The sequence below is a fragment of the Lithobates pipiens genome, unplaced genomic scaffold (assembly GCF_037356315.1).
Source record: "Lithobates pipiens isolate NorthernLeopardFrog02 unplaced genomic scaffold, aLitPip1_a1.2 Scaffold_19, whole genome shotgun sequence".
Taxonomy (NCBI): domain Eukaryota; kingdom Metazoa; phylum Chordata; class Amphibia; order Anura; family Ranidae; genus Lithobates; species Lithobates pipiens.
Window position 1 is genome coordinate 316891054 of NW_027507764.1, and position 20907 is coordinate 316911960.

At 38.2% G+C, this 20907-nt stretch overlaps 1 protein-coding gene across 2 annotated transcripts in view; it reads right to left on the reverse strand.

Moving 5' to 3' along the window:
* LOC143996775 (cadherin-10-like) overlaps positions 1 to 20907 on the reverse strand; it is a 639446-nt gene that overhangs the window by 265791 nt on the left and 352748 nt on the right. For both annotated transcript variants that reach the window (XM_077492037.1, XM_077492038.1), the window contains exons 3-4: positions 10855 to 11149; positions 2793 to 2912 (exon numbers count right to left, since the gene is read on the reverse strand). In XM_077492037.1, the coding sequence (XP_077348163.1) occupies positions 2793 to 2912; positions 10855 to 11149 (415 nt within the window). The remainder of the gene's footprint in view (positions 1 to 2792; positions 2913 to 10854; positions 11150 to 20907) is intronic.

A 20907-nucleotide genomic window follows, 5' to 3' on the forward strand; every position in this document is an offset into this window, starting at 1 on the left:
AGAGAGAGTAGGCAAGGCTAAACTGGGTCTCAGTGTCTGAAAATTTCTGCAGCTCCCTGAATGGACACAGGAAGCTTTGGCACTTCGGCTCAGGTGCCCCCACAGCCAGCTGCTGGCTGTGAGGGCACTTAACAGGGGGAAGGGGCCAGGAGCACCAAAGAGGGACCCGAGAAGAGGAGGATCTGGGCTGCTCTGCAAAACCTCTACACAGGGCAGGTAAGTTTGCCATATTTGTTATTTTTATAGAAAAACAAAATGAGACTTTACAATCACTTTAAGCCTGAGAACTAAGAAATCAAACACCGCTGAGTGCTCCGTTCTCAGTCCTCAGTTTGCAGAGAGCCATTGACGGTCAGGCACATGCCCTCTGCTCTGCCACTCAAGATTTTACTGGGCTGAGGAGGGTGCTGCTCAGTCTCCCAGCAGCTTGCTGAGTGGCTCAGCCATCTGCCAATCCAGGCATTTGGGTGGATCCCGACATTCCTGAACCTGAAGTGACGTCAGCCACCAGTGGGTAGGCACCACCTACATACTCACTAAGGAAGTTCTAATCATTGCCACCTAAAACAGGACATCTGATTCTAATTTAATAGCTTTGAAGTGGGATTAATGTTGGGGTGTACTTACTTTATCAATGTGAGAAATCTGCAATTGCATTCATTAAGATGACAGGTATGTGAATAGCTACACATGTGAAATGTTTTTATATGTATTTTTTTTCAAGTGTATCACCTTTTATCTGGAGGCACTGTTTGAATAAACATATAAATGTTTGCCCAATCAAATATGTTGAAAAATTTTAAGATTTTTCACGGAGTGTACTTACCTTTTCACATGACTGTGTGACATAATCATTGTACTGCACATACAGTAGCCTATGTTGAGATCAGACATGTAGGAGGGATTTGATAGGTCTATTCACTACAGATCCTACAGAAAATTACAGGAGAAGGGAGGATGAAAGACCGCTCATGCAGCACAAGGAAAAAGAGCAGCAGTGAGTGATCTTTATACAGGAAGTTCCTGCATAGAGGAAATATTTTATACTGGATTGCTGCACCAATTTGAAAGACATACAGAAAACACTCCAAGATTCAATAAGAATACACATGATTATTGTATTTGGATGCTATTTGTTTATCCCAAAGCTAAGTTTTAAAGCATAGTTCAAAAGAAATCCTGCATATATAAAAAAGTGGTTTGGTAGCAAAAAACATATTGTGGTTTTAATGTTAGTGCTGAAAATGTAATGATAAAAAAGGATGTGGGCTATATGGAAGAGCTGCATCTTTTACCTGTACCTAAAGCATCTGAACTTTAAATATAAATCTGAAATTGATAAGTATGGATATATTAGTCAGTAGTTACCATATGTTTTGCTCGATAAGCCGCACCTGACTATAAGACGCACCTAGGTTTTAGAGGAGAAAAACAAGAAAAAAAATATTCTGAACCAAATGGTGTACTAAAATATTTACCAGGGCCCATGAAATGCATCCTGACTTGTGTCAAAGAAATGCAGCTGGACCATTGCCATTAATGCAGCCTGACTATAGCCATAAAAGAAGCCTGACTATTGCCATTAATACAGCCTGACCTTTGCCATTGCTCAGGCTACTGTCTTCTGGTGCCAGGCCAGGAGATTGTCCAGCATTCATGGTGGCCTGGGATATCTGTCTTCTGGGACTAGAATGGCGACAGTGGTGGGGGCGGTGATGATGGCGGCGGGGGTGGTGCCGGCAGTGGCCGGGGGCGGTGCCTGTCATATATTTACACCATAAGATGCAGAGAGACATTTTTCCCCCATATTTTTGGGGGGGAAAAAGTGTGTCTTATAGCATGAAAAATACGGTACTTTTTACTGATATAAGCAAGTTAAAGTAAATTCTGATATGTTGCTGTGGGTTACTGAACAAAATTAATTTGGAACTTTTTTTTTTTTACTGAGTTACAACTGGTGTTACTCCAGGAAATACATTTTTACAGTAATTGTAGGTGGCCAAATGTTATGTCATTGAATATGTACACATGAACTTTCTTTAATTTAAAGTGGTTGTAAACCCTCCCCCACAACTTTATCCCATGTAAATCAGCATAAAAAACCCTAATGCACACTGCGTGTAGATATCTCCTTACTTGCTTAGTATTGTTGTAATCCTTGTTGTTCTGTAGAATGAAGTCACTGAGCATGCCCAGATCTCCCCTGATTTATGGCACTCTCTCTATGTCTTATATATCTGTTATCAGGACTTCCTACGGCACACCACTGAACTCTGATAATCACTCAGAGCTTCTATCTACACACCATGTGACCATGTGTCCTCACATACAGTCTAAACTTGGCCATTACTGCAGTCAATAGCTGAAGCTGATAAATCTGACAAAGGCAAACATTAGACATCGGCACAAGTAAATACTATGAAATAAACAAGTAAGCTATGAACAGGGAAGCAGGGTTGCCATAGAAACATTGGATTGAGAAGGAGGCTTGGTTAACAGTACAGAAAGTGCTCAATGTAAGGGCAGAAATACACTCCACTGTTGACTCAGAAAACAATACTTAAGATGGCACTGCCTAACCCCTGGAAACAAGTTTTTTTTAAAGTTTCTTTAAACAGTAAGTAATATGCGATTTGGGCTGGATTACAGTGGCTATAGTCTGATAATGACTTATTATAATGGACTAAATGAAAAGAAGCATCAGAGTGAGAGAGTTTACTTCCTCTTTAAGTGCTGTGATTCCTAAAATGTTCTATAACCAGCATGTGTTTAAACAAAGTTGACACACTAACCTGTTTCAGATTCCACAGAAAAATATGGTTGTCCCTGAAGTATGCTGTAAATAACTTTGGCACTGTTTCCATAGGAAGGATCATCTGCATCTACAGCAGTAACTTGCACAACAAAGGTGCCTGGATGTAAAATAAATCATAAAATGATTAAGAAACAACATTTAATCCAAGAGAAAAACAACATAGTTCACAATAATTGATTTTTTCATAAGTGTATTTATGGGAAACCCATATACTGAGAAAAGAGCCCTGCTGATATAAAGATCTTCTATACTTATGTGCTAAACATACAAATACAAACAATTATAGAAATCACAAAAAATGTACCTTTATGTAATTATTCAGTAAGATAGAATGTGCACAGCAACGAATAATAAATCATATTTGACCAATCTGACTACAGTAAACTTAAATATCTTTGCTATGGGTTACTGCACTTTGTGCATCACCGTTACTTCTTTGCATGGCTATATTGAATGGATCTGTTTGTCTAGAGAGCTGAATCACAGTATCAAGTTGGCCAGAAGGTTGGCGTTGGCCTTTAGCAATAACATAATGGATTTTATGATGTGTTGTCATCTTACTATGACCTTAGATCCCAAGCTAGTATTCTCTATCCTTTATTTCAAGATATTTCCATTTTTTTTTCCATTCTGTTACTCAAAAAAAGACCAACACATAAAATAAATTTGCTGTCAAATCATATTTAGGTCCTTGGTATTTCATTCATAAAATAATCCTTTCTCTGTTGGAAATGATGTAGAACATCATATTGGTAGGTCTCATTTGAACAACACTCACCAGGAAAAGAGCACTGAAGTCTTATGTGACCCTAGCTCTAAGAGTTTTTCAGGTTTCAGTGCATGCACCTGAGGATTTGATGATCTATTCATATAAATAAATAATATACGCTGTTTCAAGCCAGGTCCGCAGGTCTAGATGCTGAACCAAAATTACAAGTGACCTGCTGTAAAAATAACTGTTACTTTCAGACCTCGTCCTGTTCTTTTGCAACCTTGTTTCTTGTGATATTCACCTATGTTTGATCTCCGCAGCCAGTCTGTGATTTCTTCAAAGTGAGTGCCCTTTCTTTGTACTACATGTGGCTAGCTGCAATTTTAAACTTTCTCGCTCTTTTCAGCTGTCCCGTTAATAATTCTGATGTTGTACTCTATGTCCTCATACAGAGCCATGTTCTCTAGTGGTAGATTATCGTCACAATGCTGTAACTATTTTCAAAGTACTCAATAGATTCCTTGCATAGCCGTTCATGCTTCATGCTAAAATAGTTCATGCACAATTACAAGTACAATGTACAATCAATGATTTTTTTTTCTTCTTTACTATAATAAAATTACATTTTTAGGTTTAAAAAAAAGTAAAATAGGCTTACTGATATACAAATACACATCTAAACACTTGAAAATTGTAAATGTCAATGTATCTTTAATTTAGGATGCATTGCAAATTAGTAATCCCTCTAGTAGGGATGTGGTTCGCGCTCACCGATATTCATGAGCTTGGTAGATTTATTCGGATTCAGAATACTTTATTAATCCCAAAAGAAATGTATGTGCAGATTCACCCAGTAAAATTTTTTGAAAACATAAATCATTACTCCATGGTTTTTAAACCGTGGCCAGAAGGCTTAGAAGGGACAATAAAGGGGGGGGGGGGGGGATTGGATACTCCAGCCCCCTCATTATAAAAGGGAGGGCAAACTGACGCTGACATCACTAGTGAATGAATGAATGAAATACTTGTATAGCGCACAATGCGAACTGAATCGCCTCTAGGCGCTGTGGCGAGCTTTGATCATCTGCTAAAAGAGGAAGGTCTTGAGTTTTTTCCTAAAAGCCAGGTGATTTTCTTCCAGACGGATGTTGATTGGTAGAGCATTCCATAGCCGAGGCCCTTGGACAGCGAATCTCCGATCACCCTTGGATTTATACCGGGCTTTGGGCACGAGGAGGAGGTTTTTGTTAGCTGATCGAAGACTGCGGTTTGGTGTGTAATGATTTATTTTCTCCATTAGGTAATGCGGAGCTTCTCTATGCACGCATTTGTGGGTGAGGCAAAGGGTCTTGAACGTGATCTGATTTTTTACGGTTAGCCAATGTAAGCTCCTCAGTGAAGGAGAAATGGATTCCCAGGGTTTTTTTCCTGTTATCAGCCTTGCCGCCATGACACAAATACAGTGAGTAGTGTTAATACTATACAGTGTAACAAGTGTTATTGTGTGTATTATGTGCTGCTTTTTACTGAAACATTTATTTGTTCCATCTCCCTGTGCACCCTGTACTTGGAAGAGGTCCTCGATGTACAGGTATGACGTTGTGCCTGTAGGAAATGCCCATCCAGAGTACAATGTGGAGGGTGCTAAAGAGATTGTGTTCAGGGTTCTCAAAGCAAAGCATTCACTTGTTACTGACCATCTGTCCTAGATGCTGACTTTTTTTTCAAGCACAGTGCCGCAATATTTGAAAGAAAACTAAAACTAAAGGCAAGTAGTCTGAAGTCTCTGATGTGTCTACATTTTTGTGTTAGAACCCCTATCTGTCTCTAGTAAATTTGGGCTTAGTATTGCTCATTAAAATGTTCCTACTGCTGTCAATTTTACATTGATATGTCACCTGCAGTCCCTAAATTATTAAGAGCGCCAAAAAAATTGTCCAACAACAGGACAGATTTGACACTGGTTCCCAGAAAGGGTCAAAAATGCCAGTTATGTGTCCGATTTGTGTGCCACAATGTTGTAGTCCTGCTAAAAATCCCTGATTGCCGCGATTACTAGTAAAAAAAATAAAATAAAAAAAATGCCATAAATCTATCCCCTATTTTGTAGACACGATAACTTTTGCACAAACCAATCAATATAGGCTGATTGCGGGGTTTTTTGCCAAAATTTGTAGCAGAACACATATTGGCCTACACTGATGAATACATTTTGTTTTGTTTTTTATAGCAGAAAGCAAAATTGTCGCTCTTTTTTTGTTTATAGCGCACAAATTAAACCCACAGAGGTGATCAAATACCACCAAAAGAAAGCTCTATTTGTGAGGAAAGAAGGACATAAGTTATGTTTGGGTACAGCATCGCATAACCGCAAAATTTTCAGTTAAAGTGATGCAGTACCTTATCACAAAAAATGGCCTGGTCAGGAAGTGGGTTAATCCTTCCGGGGCTGAAGTGGTTAAAGAATTTGTGTATGTTTATTGCTGCTCCCAAAAAGACACATAAAAAGACCCTTTCATTGTTATTTTCTGTATTGGTACATGTTACCCATGGCAGGGTCCAGCTTCCCATGCCTTTTTTTATAGTATATTGCTTATTACTCCCGTAAAAAGGCCAGAGTTTACTTACAAGAATGCCCCATAGACACTCCCACAGACTTTAATGGGATATACCACTGTTTGGGTTACCTGAATTTTTGATAGGATTCACTGAACCTTTTGTGAATCAAACTCAAATGGATGCTCTTATCTCTATTCAGTAGAAAGAAAACACACATTGGAATATTGTTCAAACTATGTTTCGTGTCTATGAGATATTTCTGTTAGATTTGGTCTTTTTGGGTTTCTCATGTGTGTTATCATTAAAAACAACAAGGGGCGTGTCTGGGAGGACCCCACTTAGAGGAAGACTATAACTACTAATACCAACACTACTGCCCTAGATTTAAAAGAACAATTTTCCAACATACCCCCCCCCCCCCCCACACACTTATATTTCTACCTGATAGAAGTAGCTTTACTGACCATGAAGACTGAGGAAAACCTTCTTTCCTTCCCCTCCCACTCCCCAATCTCTTCCCTCTCTTTCATCTTTAATAACTTTCCATACACCCCTGATATCCTTCAGATCAACCCCAACCATCTAATTTCTTTTCAACATATCGCAACAATGGGCTTCACATGGAACTCCTCATATGCGACCTAAGGACAAAGTTAGAAACAGACCTTTTTCCATCTACATAAATAGAGAGTCTCATTCACCCTTCACCTAAGATCATCATCTTACAGAAATGAGACTCCAGCTCTACACCCAGCATCATTCATTTTAACTTTTGCTAGGGTTGAATTTTTTATTTATTTATTTCATTAGATTTTTTACAGGTTTCATGTGGAAGTTCAGACTGATTAATGTTCAAGATATTTTTATATGCTTGCCATGTATACAACACAACTAAAATATGCTTGTCATTGTTGACTGACGTACTTAATGTACTGGATGTTACTATTGTGTATTGTTCTTTATTACTTGAAATAAACATTTTATTGGGGGGGGGATGTGCTTTTTATGGTGTACATACTTTACCTACAGTACTTTACTTAGGTTATCGGATACCTGGGCAAAGCAAATAGTTAACATTTTGTTTACTTCAATCATCTAATTGAGTGAGCAATAAAAACATACTTTTTGCAGATGTTTTGGTATTTAAAGGGCAACTCCACTTCTGTGAGAAAAAAATATCAAATAAAAAAATAATAATATATCATACACCAGGGCACAAAATTTGAAGTCCTGAGCCACTAGCCAGGCCTTAAGAGTTACTTGCCACCAGTTGCCCCACCCAACCTCTCCCCTGCCCCCCCACCCCTAAGTCTGCCCCTAAACACACCCTTGTCAATGCAGCCTCACGGTGCCCATCAATGCAGCCTCACGGTGCCCATCAATGCCCCCTCGCAGTGCCTATCAATGCAGCCTCATGGTGCCCATCAAATGCAGCTTTACGGTACCAGTGAATGCAGCCTCACTATGCCCATCAATTCACTTTTACTGTGTCCTTGAACACAGCCTCACTGTGCCTCTGTGCCTGTGAACGCAGCCTCTCTATGCCTATGAATGCAGCCTCACTGTGCCCGTGGCCTCTATATGCCTGTGAACGCAGCCTCACTGTCAGATATGAACTATTTATCTAATAAACATCTTAGTGGGGCATCAGTGAGGAAAGTTATTTCCAACTCAGTTCTGCCCTCTTGCCCTGGACAGCACAGAAAAAGTGAAGCCAGGCTGTTAAACATAAGGGGTTATTTGCTAAAGGAAACTCCACTTTGCACTGAGAGTGCACTTGGAAGTAAAGTTGCTGTAGATCCGAGGGGGACATGCAAGTAAAATAAAAAACAGCATTTTAGCTTGCACATGATTGGATGATAAAATCAGCAGAGATTCCACTCATTTCAGATCTACCCCTTAGATTTAGAGCGACTGCACTTCCAAGTGCATTTGCAGTGCAAATTGGATTTACCTTTCATTTTCGTTTCATTTTCGGTGCATGTTGTCAGGGGAAAAAGGTGGTGCCTTTTGTCCCCATTTGTTGTAGACAGTTCTTGTTTTGATAGGTCTGTCCCCAGGATGTCTCTAGTGGGTGCCTGGGGTCCTGACTCTGCGAACATGCCATCTGTTGGACCTGTATCACAAAGAGGAGCTTCAGAGATCTAAACGCATCAGAGCTCATCCCTTCTCTGAAGGAGTGAATTTTCCATTAATCTATTACGCTTAGGAGTTTATTAAACTAAAGTGCCTCTATTTCTGTCTCAGCTGAAGTGTTGCGAGGTTGCAAGTTGTGATCCTTTGGTGCCTCCTTTTCTGCATCAATGCCAGAAAAGGAGACACCAAAGGGACCCGACTGCTCGTACAGAAAAATTGAATACCTTTTTTCAGTGCTCATTCTATGTACAATGTTATTATAGCATATTATATTTCTTTTCATTTAAAATGTTTTGATTATCCTTAGCAGTTGATTAGAGAAGAGAATCTTGTCCTCATCAAGGCAAGGCACCCCATTTTAGGGGCACGTGGTCTAGTATGGATTTCCTGGGTGACATTATGCATTGTTTTTTTTCTTGACTGAGGTAAGAGCTTGAAATCCATACCAGACTTGAGGGGTCTGGTATGCATTTTGGGGGAACTCTACAAAAAAAAATTTTCATGCAAGTGCTACTGCAACATTGATAATTACAAATAATTACAAATAAGAAAAAGTACACATTATAAATTGTCAGCAAATACAAGTTCATTGCTTGTTTCTGGGAAAAAAAGAAAAGCATAGGTCTCCCATAACACAAGACAGACCCTTGGGGAGGGGGTTGGTCTTCTATGTATTTTTGGGGACCTTTTGGGTCAGTGTGCTGTTTTTTCTTTTAAAGAAAATAAGCTAGAAGGGAGATGTAATTTGCCAGCTCTTTACCCTTGTAAATCTCAGTGCTTTAAAAAAAAATCATTGCTACTGGCCTCATGGAATTAAAAAAAAAAGGTTTGCAATGGAAAATTTTCCCTTTTTTTTACACCCCCTTGCCTATTAGCACAGAACACTGGCATTTTTGATTTGACAGATTCACCTCCCATTGACTTCAGTGGGGTTCTGAACTTCTTTTTTAATTAATCAAACCCTAGGGCAGTTCAGCTTATTATAACTGCCCACTAGGATGAGCCCAAACATCGGGTGTTCGCCTATTCGCCGAATAGAGAACAATTTGGCAGCCGTGGAACACCCTTTAAAAGTCTATGGGAGAAATCAAATGTGCAAATGTTTAAGGCTTATATGCATGGTATTGTCATAAAAAGTGTTTGGGGACCTGGGTCCTGCCCCAAGGGACATGTATCAATGCAAAAAAAAGTTTTAAAAGCGACCATTTTTTCAGGAGCTGGGATTTTAATAATGCTTAAAGTGAAATGATAAAAGTGAAATATTCCTTTAAAATTCGTACCTGGGGGGGTTTTGCGGTTTTGCGGCAATTTCTAGCCATCACCGGCTTGCAGGAACATGGCCCACAGAAATCCTCCTGATTACCAGGTTCAGTCAGTCCTACTCGTTATTTGAACTCTACCCCCTTTACGGCAGCAGCTCAAGTCTGGGGCAGCGCCTGAGCAGGGCAAACAGTCACGTTTGCCACAGACAATCAAGCCACGGCCAATATTATAAATAAAGGCAGGTCCAAATCGCTGGCCATCATGTCCTTCCTGGGCGGGATGGTGCAACTATCCCTACAGCACCAATTCAATGTGCACTGCATCTATATTCCGGACAAGTACAATACCTCAGCGACGACTTTATGTTGTTAGTCTTGTGAAGTGTGGTGTGTGGTTCACATCTCTCCCAGACATAGGGCTTCAACCACAAATAGGAAGGCCAGTATGGTGGCCTGAAATTATGGGAGGAGCCTGGGGGGTATTTAAGCAGACCATCCACACTGGTCTGCGTCGGTTCCAGTGTGGGGTACCCACCCACCCATTCCTCTTCTTAGGGCACTTCTCTTAAAACCATCCACTCACTTATTTTGGGTATGCCCCCTTCTCTTGGCATACCATCCTGCAGACCAGGGCACACTTCAGGTCTACTTTATTTTGTTAGACTTGTGATATGTTTATGTGTATTTATAATAATATTTTAATAATATTATTTATTTATTTGTGTGTACCAAAGCACAATCATTGTGTACCACTGTAAAGCTGCAATCAGATGTATGTAATAAATAGTAATGAGCCTTACGTTTGGGTCAATGCCCAATGCAAAGGACAGATCTCCCACACTGCTGGAAAATAAACACAAGGCAAGGAAACTCTGTTACATCATTGACCAAATATAATCATGACCATAATTGGTTAATGGTGTCACCTACAGTAGGATCCCTGACAGCTTTTTTACAATTTCAGTTGGTGGGGATCTGTCATATAAAGATGGTAGTGATAACCCTGCTAATGACAGACCATCACCAATATCTGCCAGAGGTTTGAGCAGGCAGATAAACTGGTCAAATCCATTTTTGTTTCTGCCCACTTGCTAAATTACAAGCAGGATCCTTGAGATCAAACTCATGTTCAACCCTGGAGAAGTATTAAGAGTTATTTAGTGAGCAGTTATGTATTTTTTTTGGTGATTTAAATAGTACAGAAGTCATTGGATTGACATAGTAGCCAGGTAACCTTTTTTAAAAGTAGAAGTCAGCCTACATTTTTCTCTCTCAAGAGGTTTCCTTTAACATTTCATTTCTGGGTCTTGTAATCTCTAACATACCACTGATATTCTAAATGCAAGCTGGAAGACAAATACTTTACTTACCAACATCAGACATTTCAGGGACACTGGCAGTATAAATGCGTTCTAGAAAAGTTGGCTCATTATCATTAATGTCATGTATCTTTATGACAAACTCTGACTCCGGTTCCACAGGTCTCCCTGTCCTTCTATTTACTGCTTGGGCACGCAAGGTGTAATAGGCTTTTTCTTCTCTGTCAATGCGTCGTGTGGCATGAATGTCACCTGTGTTCTCATCAATGACAAAAAGAGTTCCTGCTCCATCTCCCGAGAGAATATATTTCAAGCTCCCATCTCCTCTGTCTTGATCTGAATGAAGCTGTAGAAAAAATAAAAATAGCACATGGTTATATGTAATATGTGCACTTGCAAAATATGTATAAATTATGTTTGCATACAGCAAATTAAATTGTTTCCTAAATTAGTTGCTTATTTTGAACATGCTGAATCGTTTCATTATGATGTTGCCCTATTACAATAAAGCCTTAGAAGTATTGACATGTACTAAGGGCTATATAGTATGTAAGCTGCTGTTGCTGACCTATTTTTGAAATGGGAGTTGGCCGTCTCTCTCTGTGCTCAAAACTTTACTGACTTGGAACAAGTATATCTCTAGTAAAGTCAGAAACCCTTATCTGCATATGTTCCCGGTCAGTGAATCATAATATATTAGGGTAACTGGATCGGCATGACAGTTAGTATTATAATTTTTTTAAAAGATCAGCAACCTATTTTTACATGTTCCTCCCAGTACAGATTTCCAGATTTAAGCAGATGGACTAATACCTTAGCTGTAGCTATTTAAAAATAATCTAAGACATCATTTCTCATTTTACATAGAAATAATGTTTTTTCAGAACAGAGGTATCTGGGGCAGCTCTGATGATAGGTTTGGGTCCTATTTTTGAGTTGCTTCCAGCAGCTTTCTTTCAGATTTAAGAATGTCAAGTGAACAGAATCATTTTTGTTTCTACTTTACAGACAATAATGAGAGTACAGGTTGGCTAGGACAGGGCAATTTGCTGACGTGTCTTGTTATTGTTAAGAAACCTGTGTGTGATTCAGACATCAGAAATTAGAAAAATTAATGCAGTACTTGGCCTATATTGATGATGTAAACTTAACATTTAACACTATGGTTGGGTTAAAAAGGTGCTCTCCTTTTGTAAGGACTACTAGGGTGGTATGAGAGAAAAAAAATAAAAACATGTACATTATAAAAAGGTTTTATTTTCTTCAAAAAAGGTTGACAGCTGGAAACTTTCAGACTATATTGTGAGCAAAAAATAATAGAGCTATAGAATTGATTTCTTGTTTAACTTTGGCTATCAAAGTATAGGCTTTTGTCTGTAAAATCTAAAGCCCTTCTCTATAAAACCATGTTTAGGCCAATGCCATACAGGACATAACAGAATGCTTTCAAAATTAAAGGAAGTACACCCAAAAGAAGACCACATCTTTATCAATGATCAATCAACTAGATTGCCTATCTGGCTCCTTGGCATGCAAGGAACATATATAAACTTCACATTTTGTGAAACATCCATTTGGTGCTATAGAGGCATATGCCACATGAATAAAGGTCAGGAGCCCATTTACATATAGCTCGATATGCTTTACACTCGATACATTTTAGTTTGGTTCCACGAACCTGATTTGATCTTTCATTCTAACAAAGACACTTGTAGATGGTAATACAGTGTGCAATCTATAAAAAATATTGTGCAAACGGTCAAACACCCATTCATTTGGCCATTCACATAAGAATCTCCATATATTGCACACTGTACATAAGTCTCCCTCCTACTGTTTCCATTGCTCATCAAAGAGCTCTCATGGTCAAATGTTATTAAGCAAATTTTCTCTTAGGATCAAATGTTATGGGTTGTTACATTTGCGCAATGAAATGGACTAAGGAAACTGTTAAAAACGTATTGCAAATAATACAGGGATTATTTGCTATACTTGCAAAAATGTTGAGAGAAAGACACTTTTTTATAAATTGGACCGTTAAAGTGATTTTAAAGTCTAGATTTAAAAAAAAAAGGTTTAATAAACATACCTTCTCTTCTGCAATCCCTTGCCAGCACTCTTGGCTCCTTCTCTTCTGTGTGTGCCCCCACAGCAAGTTGCATGCTATGGGGGCATAGTTGTAGGCTCACTCCCTAGTTGTATAAACTATGGTATTCCGCAATTAGGTTTATGTTTAAGCTGCTGTCTTCCCCAAGGGGCTTCAGTTGAAGCTCTCATATTAAAAAGTTGTATAAATGTAGGGGGGGGGGGGGTGGTGCTGCCCGTCACCTGAAGAGTGAACCTCTCCTTTAAGTCACTCCTCCCAAGTGAATATGCAACAAATGGGTGATAATCACTCCTGTCACCTGAAGGGTGATTCCTCCAAATAGGTCACTCTTATCAGATGAATGGTGAGTGATTTCCCAATATATGAGGTAAATGTCATAAAGAGGTGTTCTCACCCTGTGACCTATATCAAAAAATGTATTAATAATGGTCTATTAATTGATCTATATATATAATAAAAAACACTGGACTGTCAATTTTTTTTATACTGTATATATATATATATATATATATATATATATATATATATATATATATATATATATATATATATATATATATATATATATATATATATATATATATATATATTATTTTTATTTTTTATTTTGCATCTTTTTTATGAAAAAAAGCATGCAAGGATTCTTAGGGTGCAATTCAAAATGAATGGCACAGCAACCCACCACACAGTAAATATTGCATTTTACTGAATACTACTTCAAAGCTCAAATGTAAAGCCAGCCTTAAAGTTTTGATAGGAAAACAAAAGGAAAGCATAGTAAGTATTTAGTATAATGAAATTTCATGGAATGCAACATTTGGAATGAAAATGTCCATTAATTCCATGGCCCTGTTACTACCACATAGAATTTCTGTTGCAATCTTTCATAGTTGGACTGAAAACTTCCATGTAAAGTTCCAAAAAATATTTTCAGACTTAAAACATTGAATGATTTTTTTTCAATATTTTTTGTCATTCTTGTGTTAGGGATAAACAAAACTCATTGTAAATTTTTCGTGAAGAGAACAATAACTTACATAAGCTCATCCAAGCATTACCTGGATGTTCATCTTTGCTTTGAAAGTAGTACCTCCTTGTAAGAAACCCATATGGTTTTTAAGCTCATCTCTGGGAAAAGGAAGCATGCTCCCTTGCAGTTGGGCATCCCCTGTACTGTATAGGTTAAATTATTGTTTTAAATGATTGCTGTCTATGAGGTCTCAAAAAATCTATTTCATCTACTTGGTCCTCTACTCACCCAGTAGCTGGCGCTCTACTCTACATTCTGGCAGTGGACTGTCCCTTGGCTATGGGTCCTGCATTGGACTTGATAAAGTCAACCTGGACAGAGCCTGTATGAAGATCTAGTAAATAAAACTGTGCTTTGTTCCCACTACACCGAAATGAGCATTTAACCCTTGAAGTGCAGAGACTATACAGAAAGGTGCATTTTTCCTTTTCCATGGAGTTCAAGGGAGTGAAAAATGTTCAGGCAGTTTTTTTCAATATGAAACCCAAATCAAGAACACCGGAGACATGACCTCAAACTGACTGGAGAAAAGTTCAAAACAAATCTTAGAAAATCTTATTTTACGGAAATGGTAGTTGATGCTTGGAATAAACTTCCAGCAGAGCTAGTGAGTCAACAGTAAACAGCTTCAAACATGATTGGAACAAACATAGATCTATAGGAAATGTGCATTTTGTCAGAACAGTACCTTAAAAAATACAAATGTTCACCAATATGCAATCTAGTTAATCAGCTAGATTCATAAATGTGAAGCTACATTGTTGAATGAAGCCACTTCTGATATGTCATCTGCAAAAAATAGTAAATACTACCTCTTTCACTGCCCACTATAGAAAACATCAATATGGTGAAGAAAAATCACCAGCTGGATTGCTGCAGCAATCAAGACTTCAGTGAAATTTCCTGTGTCCCCCATTCTACTCAATGGTTCCTCCTGCTGACCCCTACATCACTACTGCTTCTCGTAGTTAGATAAGGATCATTTGAAGGAATCAGTGAGGATAGGAAAATGACATTTATAGAAGTGTGTTTGCTTACCGAGTTCTAATTCTTATCAGAATATATCCAAACACACTCAGTGTAGGCTCCTTGTTATCATATACATAAACACATACAGAATTTATAAATTAGAATGTCAGAGCTAGGGTCAGAAGTTGCTTCACCTCAGCTTTAGTCTTGAACCAGTTATCTTCAAAATTGCTTGGAAACCGAAATTTTGTTGGTTATTCAACAAGCAGAGAGAGTGTAGATTATTCAGGAAGCAAACCCACCTGTCTAGCATGTGAAGAGCTTCATTAAATCTAGCAGCAGTTAATTGTAGAGACATATATTATATATATTAAAAAAACTGCATGGATTTTATGATCTAAGAGATGGCCATTTTGCTTGCTGTGCAGCATTAGCAATTCACCATCCCATAATTCCACTGTCAACTAGACTTTAGTCAGATTTTTTCTTTCAAGAAAAAAAGCACACACAAGAAATTATTCCTAATCTTCTTCTGGCTATCACTTCCAATTTCCCTACTCTAACATTAAGCAACTAACAGACACTAAATCTTATCTTGCATAAAACCTGTCGTGTTTGTATTTGACAGTAGTCAGATTGCCCTGAGCCACTAAAGCAGGGCAGAGCAGATAATACATCTGTAACAGTTAAAACTACCAATAAATTCTCAATATCAAATGCTACTGTCAGTGACCAAAAGGCAAACAATTATTACATTTAACTCTGGTAGCAGCTTTTCCAGATAGCAATAATCAAAACAAAATAAACTTCAATTCGTTTTGATCTCCTTAAATGTAGAGCTAAGATGATTATTCAAGAGAAAACAAATTGTGATAATACCTCTAAGCAGCACTTGTGTAGGCATTTTTGAAAATGTTGATGTTTAGGGATAAATGTGCATCTGTGGTAAGGATGTGTTATGTTTTGGGTGCAGTAATTTACATTTCTTTTTCCTGCAGCAAAAACTATTACAGCAAAGGTGGCTCCTTAGACTTTGTTCCTTGCATCTTGGGCAAACTGGCCTCTAGCACAACAATCTCAAGACAACAAACACAGGCCTAAGATGAGACACAAGGCAATGGGAACAGGGCAACATAATAAGACAGATGGCACAGAGAGTTCTCTTCCAAAAACATTACAGTTATAGATTTTCGGGATTTCAGTGTGCCATTTAATATTTTTGACAAAACGTGTGGGGGGAGGGAGAGGGAGGGAGAAGGCAAAGAAGAAAAAATTATAAAATGCTGGCAGTAGTAGCAACAGGGAGAACAGGGGGAAATGGTTGACCAGGGCAGCTATGGCTTTATGATATGCTCCTAATGAGACAACAGATGGTGTCCTGGCATATTTCCTTCCAGATCTGGACCATGCCATCACTGAGCTCCTGAACAGACTGAGGTGCAACTTGGTGGCATTTGATGGGCCGAAACATAATGTCCCAGAGATGTTCCATTAGATTTAGGTCAGGAGAGCATGGGGGCCATTCAATGGTATCAATTACTTCATCTTCCAGGGACTGGCTGCATACTCCCGTCACATGAGGCCAGGCATTGTCTTGCACCAGGAGGAACCTAGGGCCCTAATCACCAGTGTAGGGTCTGACAATGGGTCCAAGGACTTCATCCCAATACATAATGGCAGTCGGGGTAGCATTGTCCAGCATGTAGAGGTCTGTGCGTCTCTCCATGGCTATGCCTCCCCAATCCATCACTGATCCACCACAAAACCGGTCATGCTGAACAATGTTAAAGGCAGCATAACATTCTCCACGGCTTCTCTAGATCCTTTCATGTCTGTCACATATGCTTAGGGTGAACTTACCAATTCTGGTGTTTAACTGATCCATGGTGCTGGGCAGTTAGCACAGGGCCCACTAGAAGATGTCAAACCCTCAGGCCACCCTGTTTCTGATTGTTTGTCCAGAAACATTCACATCAGCTGCCTGATGGGGGTCCTTTTGTAGGGCTCTGGCAGTGCTCATCCTGTTCCTCCTTGCACAAAGGAACAGATACCCATCCTGCTGATGGGTTAAGGACATTCTATGGCCCTGTCCAGCTCTCCTAGAGTAGCTACCTGTCTTCTGGAATCCTTCATTCTCTCTTGAGACCATGCTGCAAGACAAAGCAAACCTTCTGGCAAATGCACATATTGTTGTCCATCCTGAAGGATTTGGATTGCCTGTACAACCTTTATAGGACCCTAGCCAAATGCAAACACTTGCATTACTATACGTGAAAAACAGTCAGATAAGATGAGTGGGGGGAAAATATCAGTGGTAAAACCATTCCTTTTTTGGAGGTTGTCTCATTGTTGCCCATCTGGTGCACCTGTTGTTAATTTCATTAACACCAAAGTAGCAGAAACTGATTAACAACCCCCTCTGCTACTTAACTGACCAGATCAATATACCAGGAGTTTAATTGACTTGATGCTATACTCTAAATAAAAATAGTTCCTTTAATTTTTTTGATTAATATATATAATTACAATAAGCTAAATGCAAGAAAGGACAAAGGGTGGAGATAAAATTAAATTTTTTATAAGTTGCATTACTAGCCTAGGTGTTTACATCAGCTTACAGAAATTACACAGAATGTGGCAGCTGACAAAAAGTGTGGGTAATGCTGGAAATAGTGAGGGCATTGTCATAATCCAACCATTGATTACAATGTAATTTAATCAACATATGACATCATTCTAATTATTACAATATAGAGTCATTATACATTACAAAAATTATATTTCCTTTGAATTTTAGATGCTCTTATCCTTCTGTTTAAAGTGTGTATAGCACAAATGAAGCACCTTGTTGAAGAGCATATTTAAACAATGTAATTTTGTTTTTACTTTTTTAATGCATGCTGATCTTCCTTATTTTTTTTCCCCCATCTAAATGTGCAGCCTTGTTCCTGAAAGGTTCCAGGAAATTACAGATATAGAATTATGAGAATTGTATCAATCCTCTAGATGTTACTGAAATACCAATCTAACAGATAACAGGTTTTAGACAGGGTAAAGGATAGAAAAGAAAATCCTGTAATTGTGGAGACAATTACAAGATAGTGAAACGTATCAACCTTTAAATAAAGATCATATTACAGAATTTCAAAACATGTCCACTAAAATAATTGAAGGAGGTAAAGTTTTTGGTGTGTTATCAGCAAAATTGTTACTAGTATTGTGTTGCTTTTGAGACATCTACAGGGTTATAATAAAGGAATGTTTTACAACCTTTATGACCAGATAATTTTTTGGTAGCCAACACTACGCTATTGTAATTGGTGATTGTGCAGTCATGCAACTGTGCAATATGCAAATAAAATTTATATAGTTTTTTTTTTTTACAAAAATAGAGTTTTTTTGGTGGTATTTGATCACTACTAGGTAGTTTTTTGTTTTTTTACACAAATAGAGCTTTCTTTTGGTAGCATTTGATCACTACTGGGTTTTTATTTTTTTATATATAAATGAAAAAATATATATTTTCTCATTTCTGTTAGAAGATATATCCAATAAAAAATAAAACATTCACATTTCTTCATGGTTTCAGGCAAAAATGTATTCAGCTGCATGTCTGTTAAAAAAATAAATAAATTCCAGCATCTACAAACTATGGTATATACTATATAACTGGTGTATAATTAATGTAAAGTTTTGGGAGACTATCCCATAAAGGTTGGACTTTTAAGAATGTACAGCCGACACTAAGGTCAGCACGTTTCATTAAAAACAAGTTTTATTTAATACAACAATATTAAAAATTACACAAGGAGATATAACCATCTCATAAAATGTAGACAATAACATAGTACTGATGTTGATATTAATACTTGTTTCCAATGCTGATAATAATTCATATATGTAGAATAATACAATGCGTTTCTCCGCTCCTTCAGGGACATTTAAGGTATAGCTAATTCTCATTAAATTAAAAGAAACACCATTACTAACAGACTATGCTATATAATTCATCACACATTTATTTATATATATTTCATAAAAGTACCATGTTATAAGGGTTCTCACCAATTTCATCAGTATGTAGCCATATGCACTCCCAATAGCTCATCACAGACCAGGACTCCTATCCAACCAACTGGTCCCTGGTAACAGCAACTTAAAATGGTACCAGGACCATATCAACATCAGTACTATGTTATTGTCTACATTGTAGGAGATGATTTTATCTCCTTGTGTAATTTTTTACATCTTTGTATGAAATAAAACTTGTTTTTAATGAAACTATATGTTCGCCTCAATGTCAACTGTACATCCTTAAACGTCCAACCTTAAGAGCCCGTTCACACTGAGGCAGCATGACTTGCAGCGCGACTGCCTCAGGTGACCGGGATCCGACTTTAGCGGCGGCTTGCAAAATGACTTCTGTAAAGAAGTCAATGCAAGTCACCCCAAAAGTCATACAGGAACCTTTTTCTAAGTCAGGGCGACTTGAGTCACTCCGATTAGAACAGTTCCATTGCACAGAGCGGGACACGACTTGTCAGGGGGCTTTTTGGCATATTCAAAATGGTCCATTATAGTTTCTATTGGTGCCAGAAGCTATCCGGCAACATAGTATTTAAAGATCACCAGTTTTTATATCTGTTTGTGCTGCTTGAGAAAGGATGTCCAAAACAAATTGCAATGTTTTTATTTAAGTTCCAAAAAAGGCGTGATTTTTGTTTTATACCGAACTATCTAGTACAATTTGCAAGTAATCATCAGTAGAAATGTTTTCTTTTTGGTTCTTTGTATTGAAGTCTCAGACTTTTTAGCAGAATGCTGCTCAGAGATAGGAGCTAGTATTGCTTTTCTGTGCTCAGATACCAAAAGTAATTAATATAAATGGCCATCACATAGTATCCATTTGTATTGTGGCACTTCCTTGGACACAGGCAGACTTAGTAAAAATTACCATTCTGTCTATTTAAAATAAAACTTATTCATCCTTTTCTTAGAGACTGTGTCCCTTTTTTTCACAAAATTGTCTTGATATCTGCAAATGGCTTAAGCTGAAAACTAGGCAGATATGAAAACTCATTTCAATACAGTTATATATTAAAGTGTAACTAAAGTCCCGCTGCAGACAGACTTTTATTGCAGAAGAGACTGTACTGTCTTGTCAGCAATAAAATGCCCCTATCTGCCTGCTCGCCATCTCTTCTGGCACTGTAAAATAAGCTGCGCATGTGCAGCTCAGCTTACAGTGCCAGGTTGGTCTCCGAATGGTGGGATGATGGCCTCCTGCACATGCGCAAGGGGGACATCTTTCCCATCAGCCATTGAAGATCCCCAAAGACTGGCACTTAGAAGAAGATGTCAGTGAAGGAAGTTCTGCTTTATTTCAAAATGTATTAATGGTAATTCTAATCAACATAGCATAACTCCTGGTGTCAACCTCTTGTAATCCCTTGGAGAGCAGCACTAAAACTGGGAGCAGGAAGGGCAGTACTTAGATCAAATCATGCTCTATTTCTCAAAACTATTAATTAAAATTTGTGAGTATTCCTACAGGAGGAGAAAATAAAGGAATGGACCTGATACTGTGCTGCTTCCTTATTGTCCACTTGGAGGCTTGGGGGAATAATAGATTAGAATGTATTGCTTACTTTCAGTGTAGTTTAAAGCTGCTGAGTTTATACTGTGAACCCACTTTGGGATAACCCGAAATGTGTGGGTGCTGTAAAATAGCTGCTGCCATGGGTTCCATAGCAAGGGAAAATAAAAGGGCGGAGAGTGGGCACCCCTGTCTAGTACCCTTACCCACCTTAAAGAAGTTTTAGTTACAGCCTGAGATATGCATTCTTGTTTGTGGATTGATGTATAAGGCTTTAAATTTGTGGAATAATTTATTTTGAAAACCAAAGCATTGCAAAATAGCTGCTAGATATTCCCATGTGACATTATCAAACACTTTGTGGATATTTAAGCTCAGCAGAAGAAGGGGAGATAAAGTTCT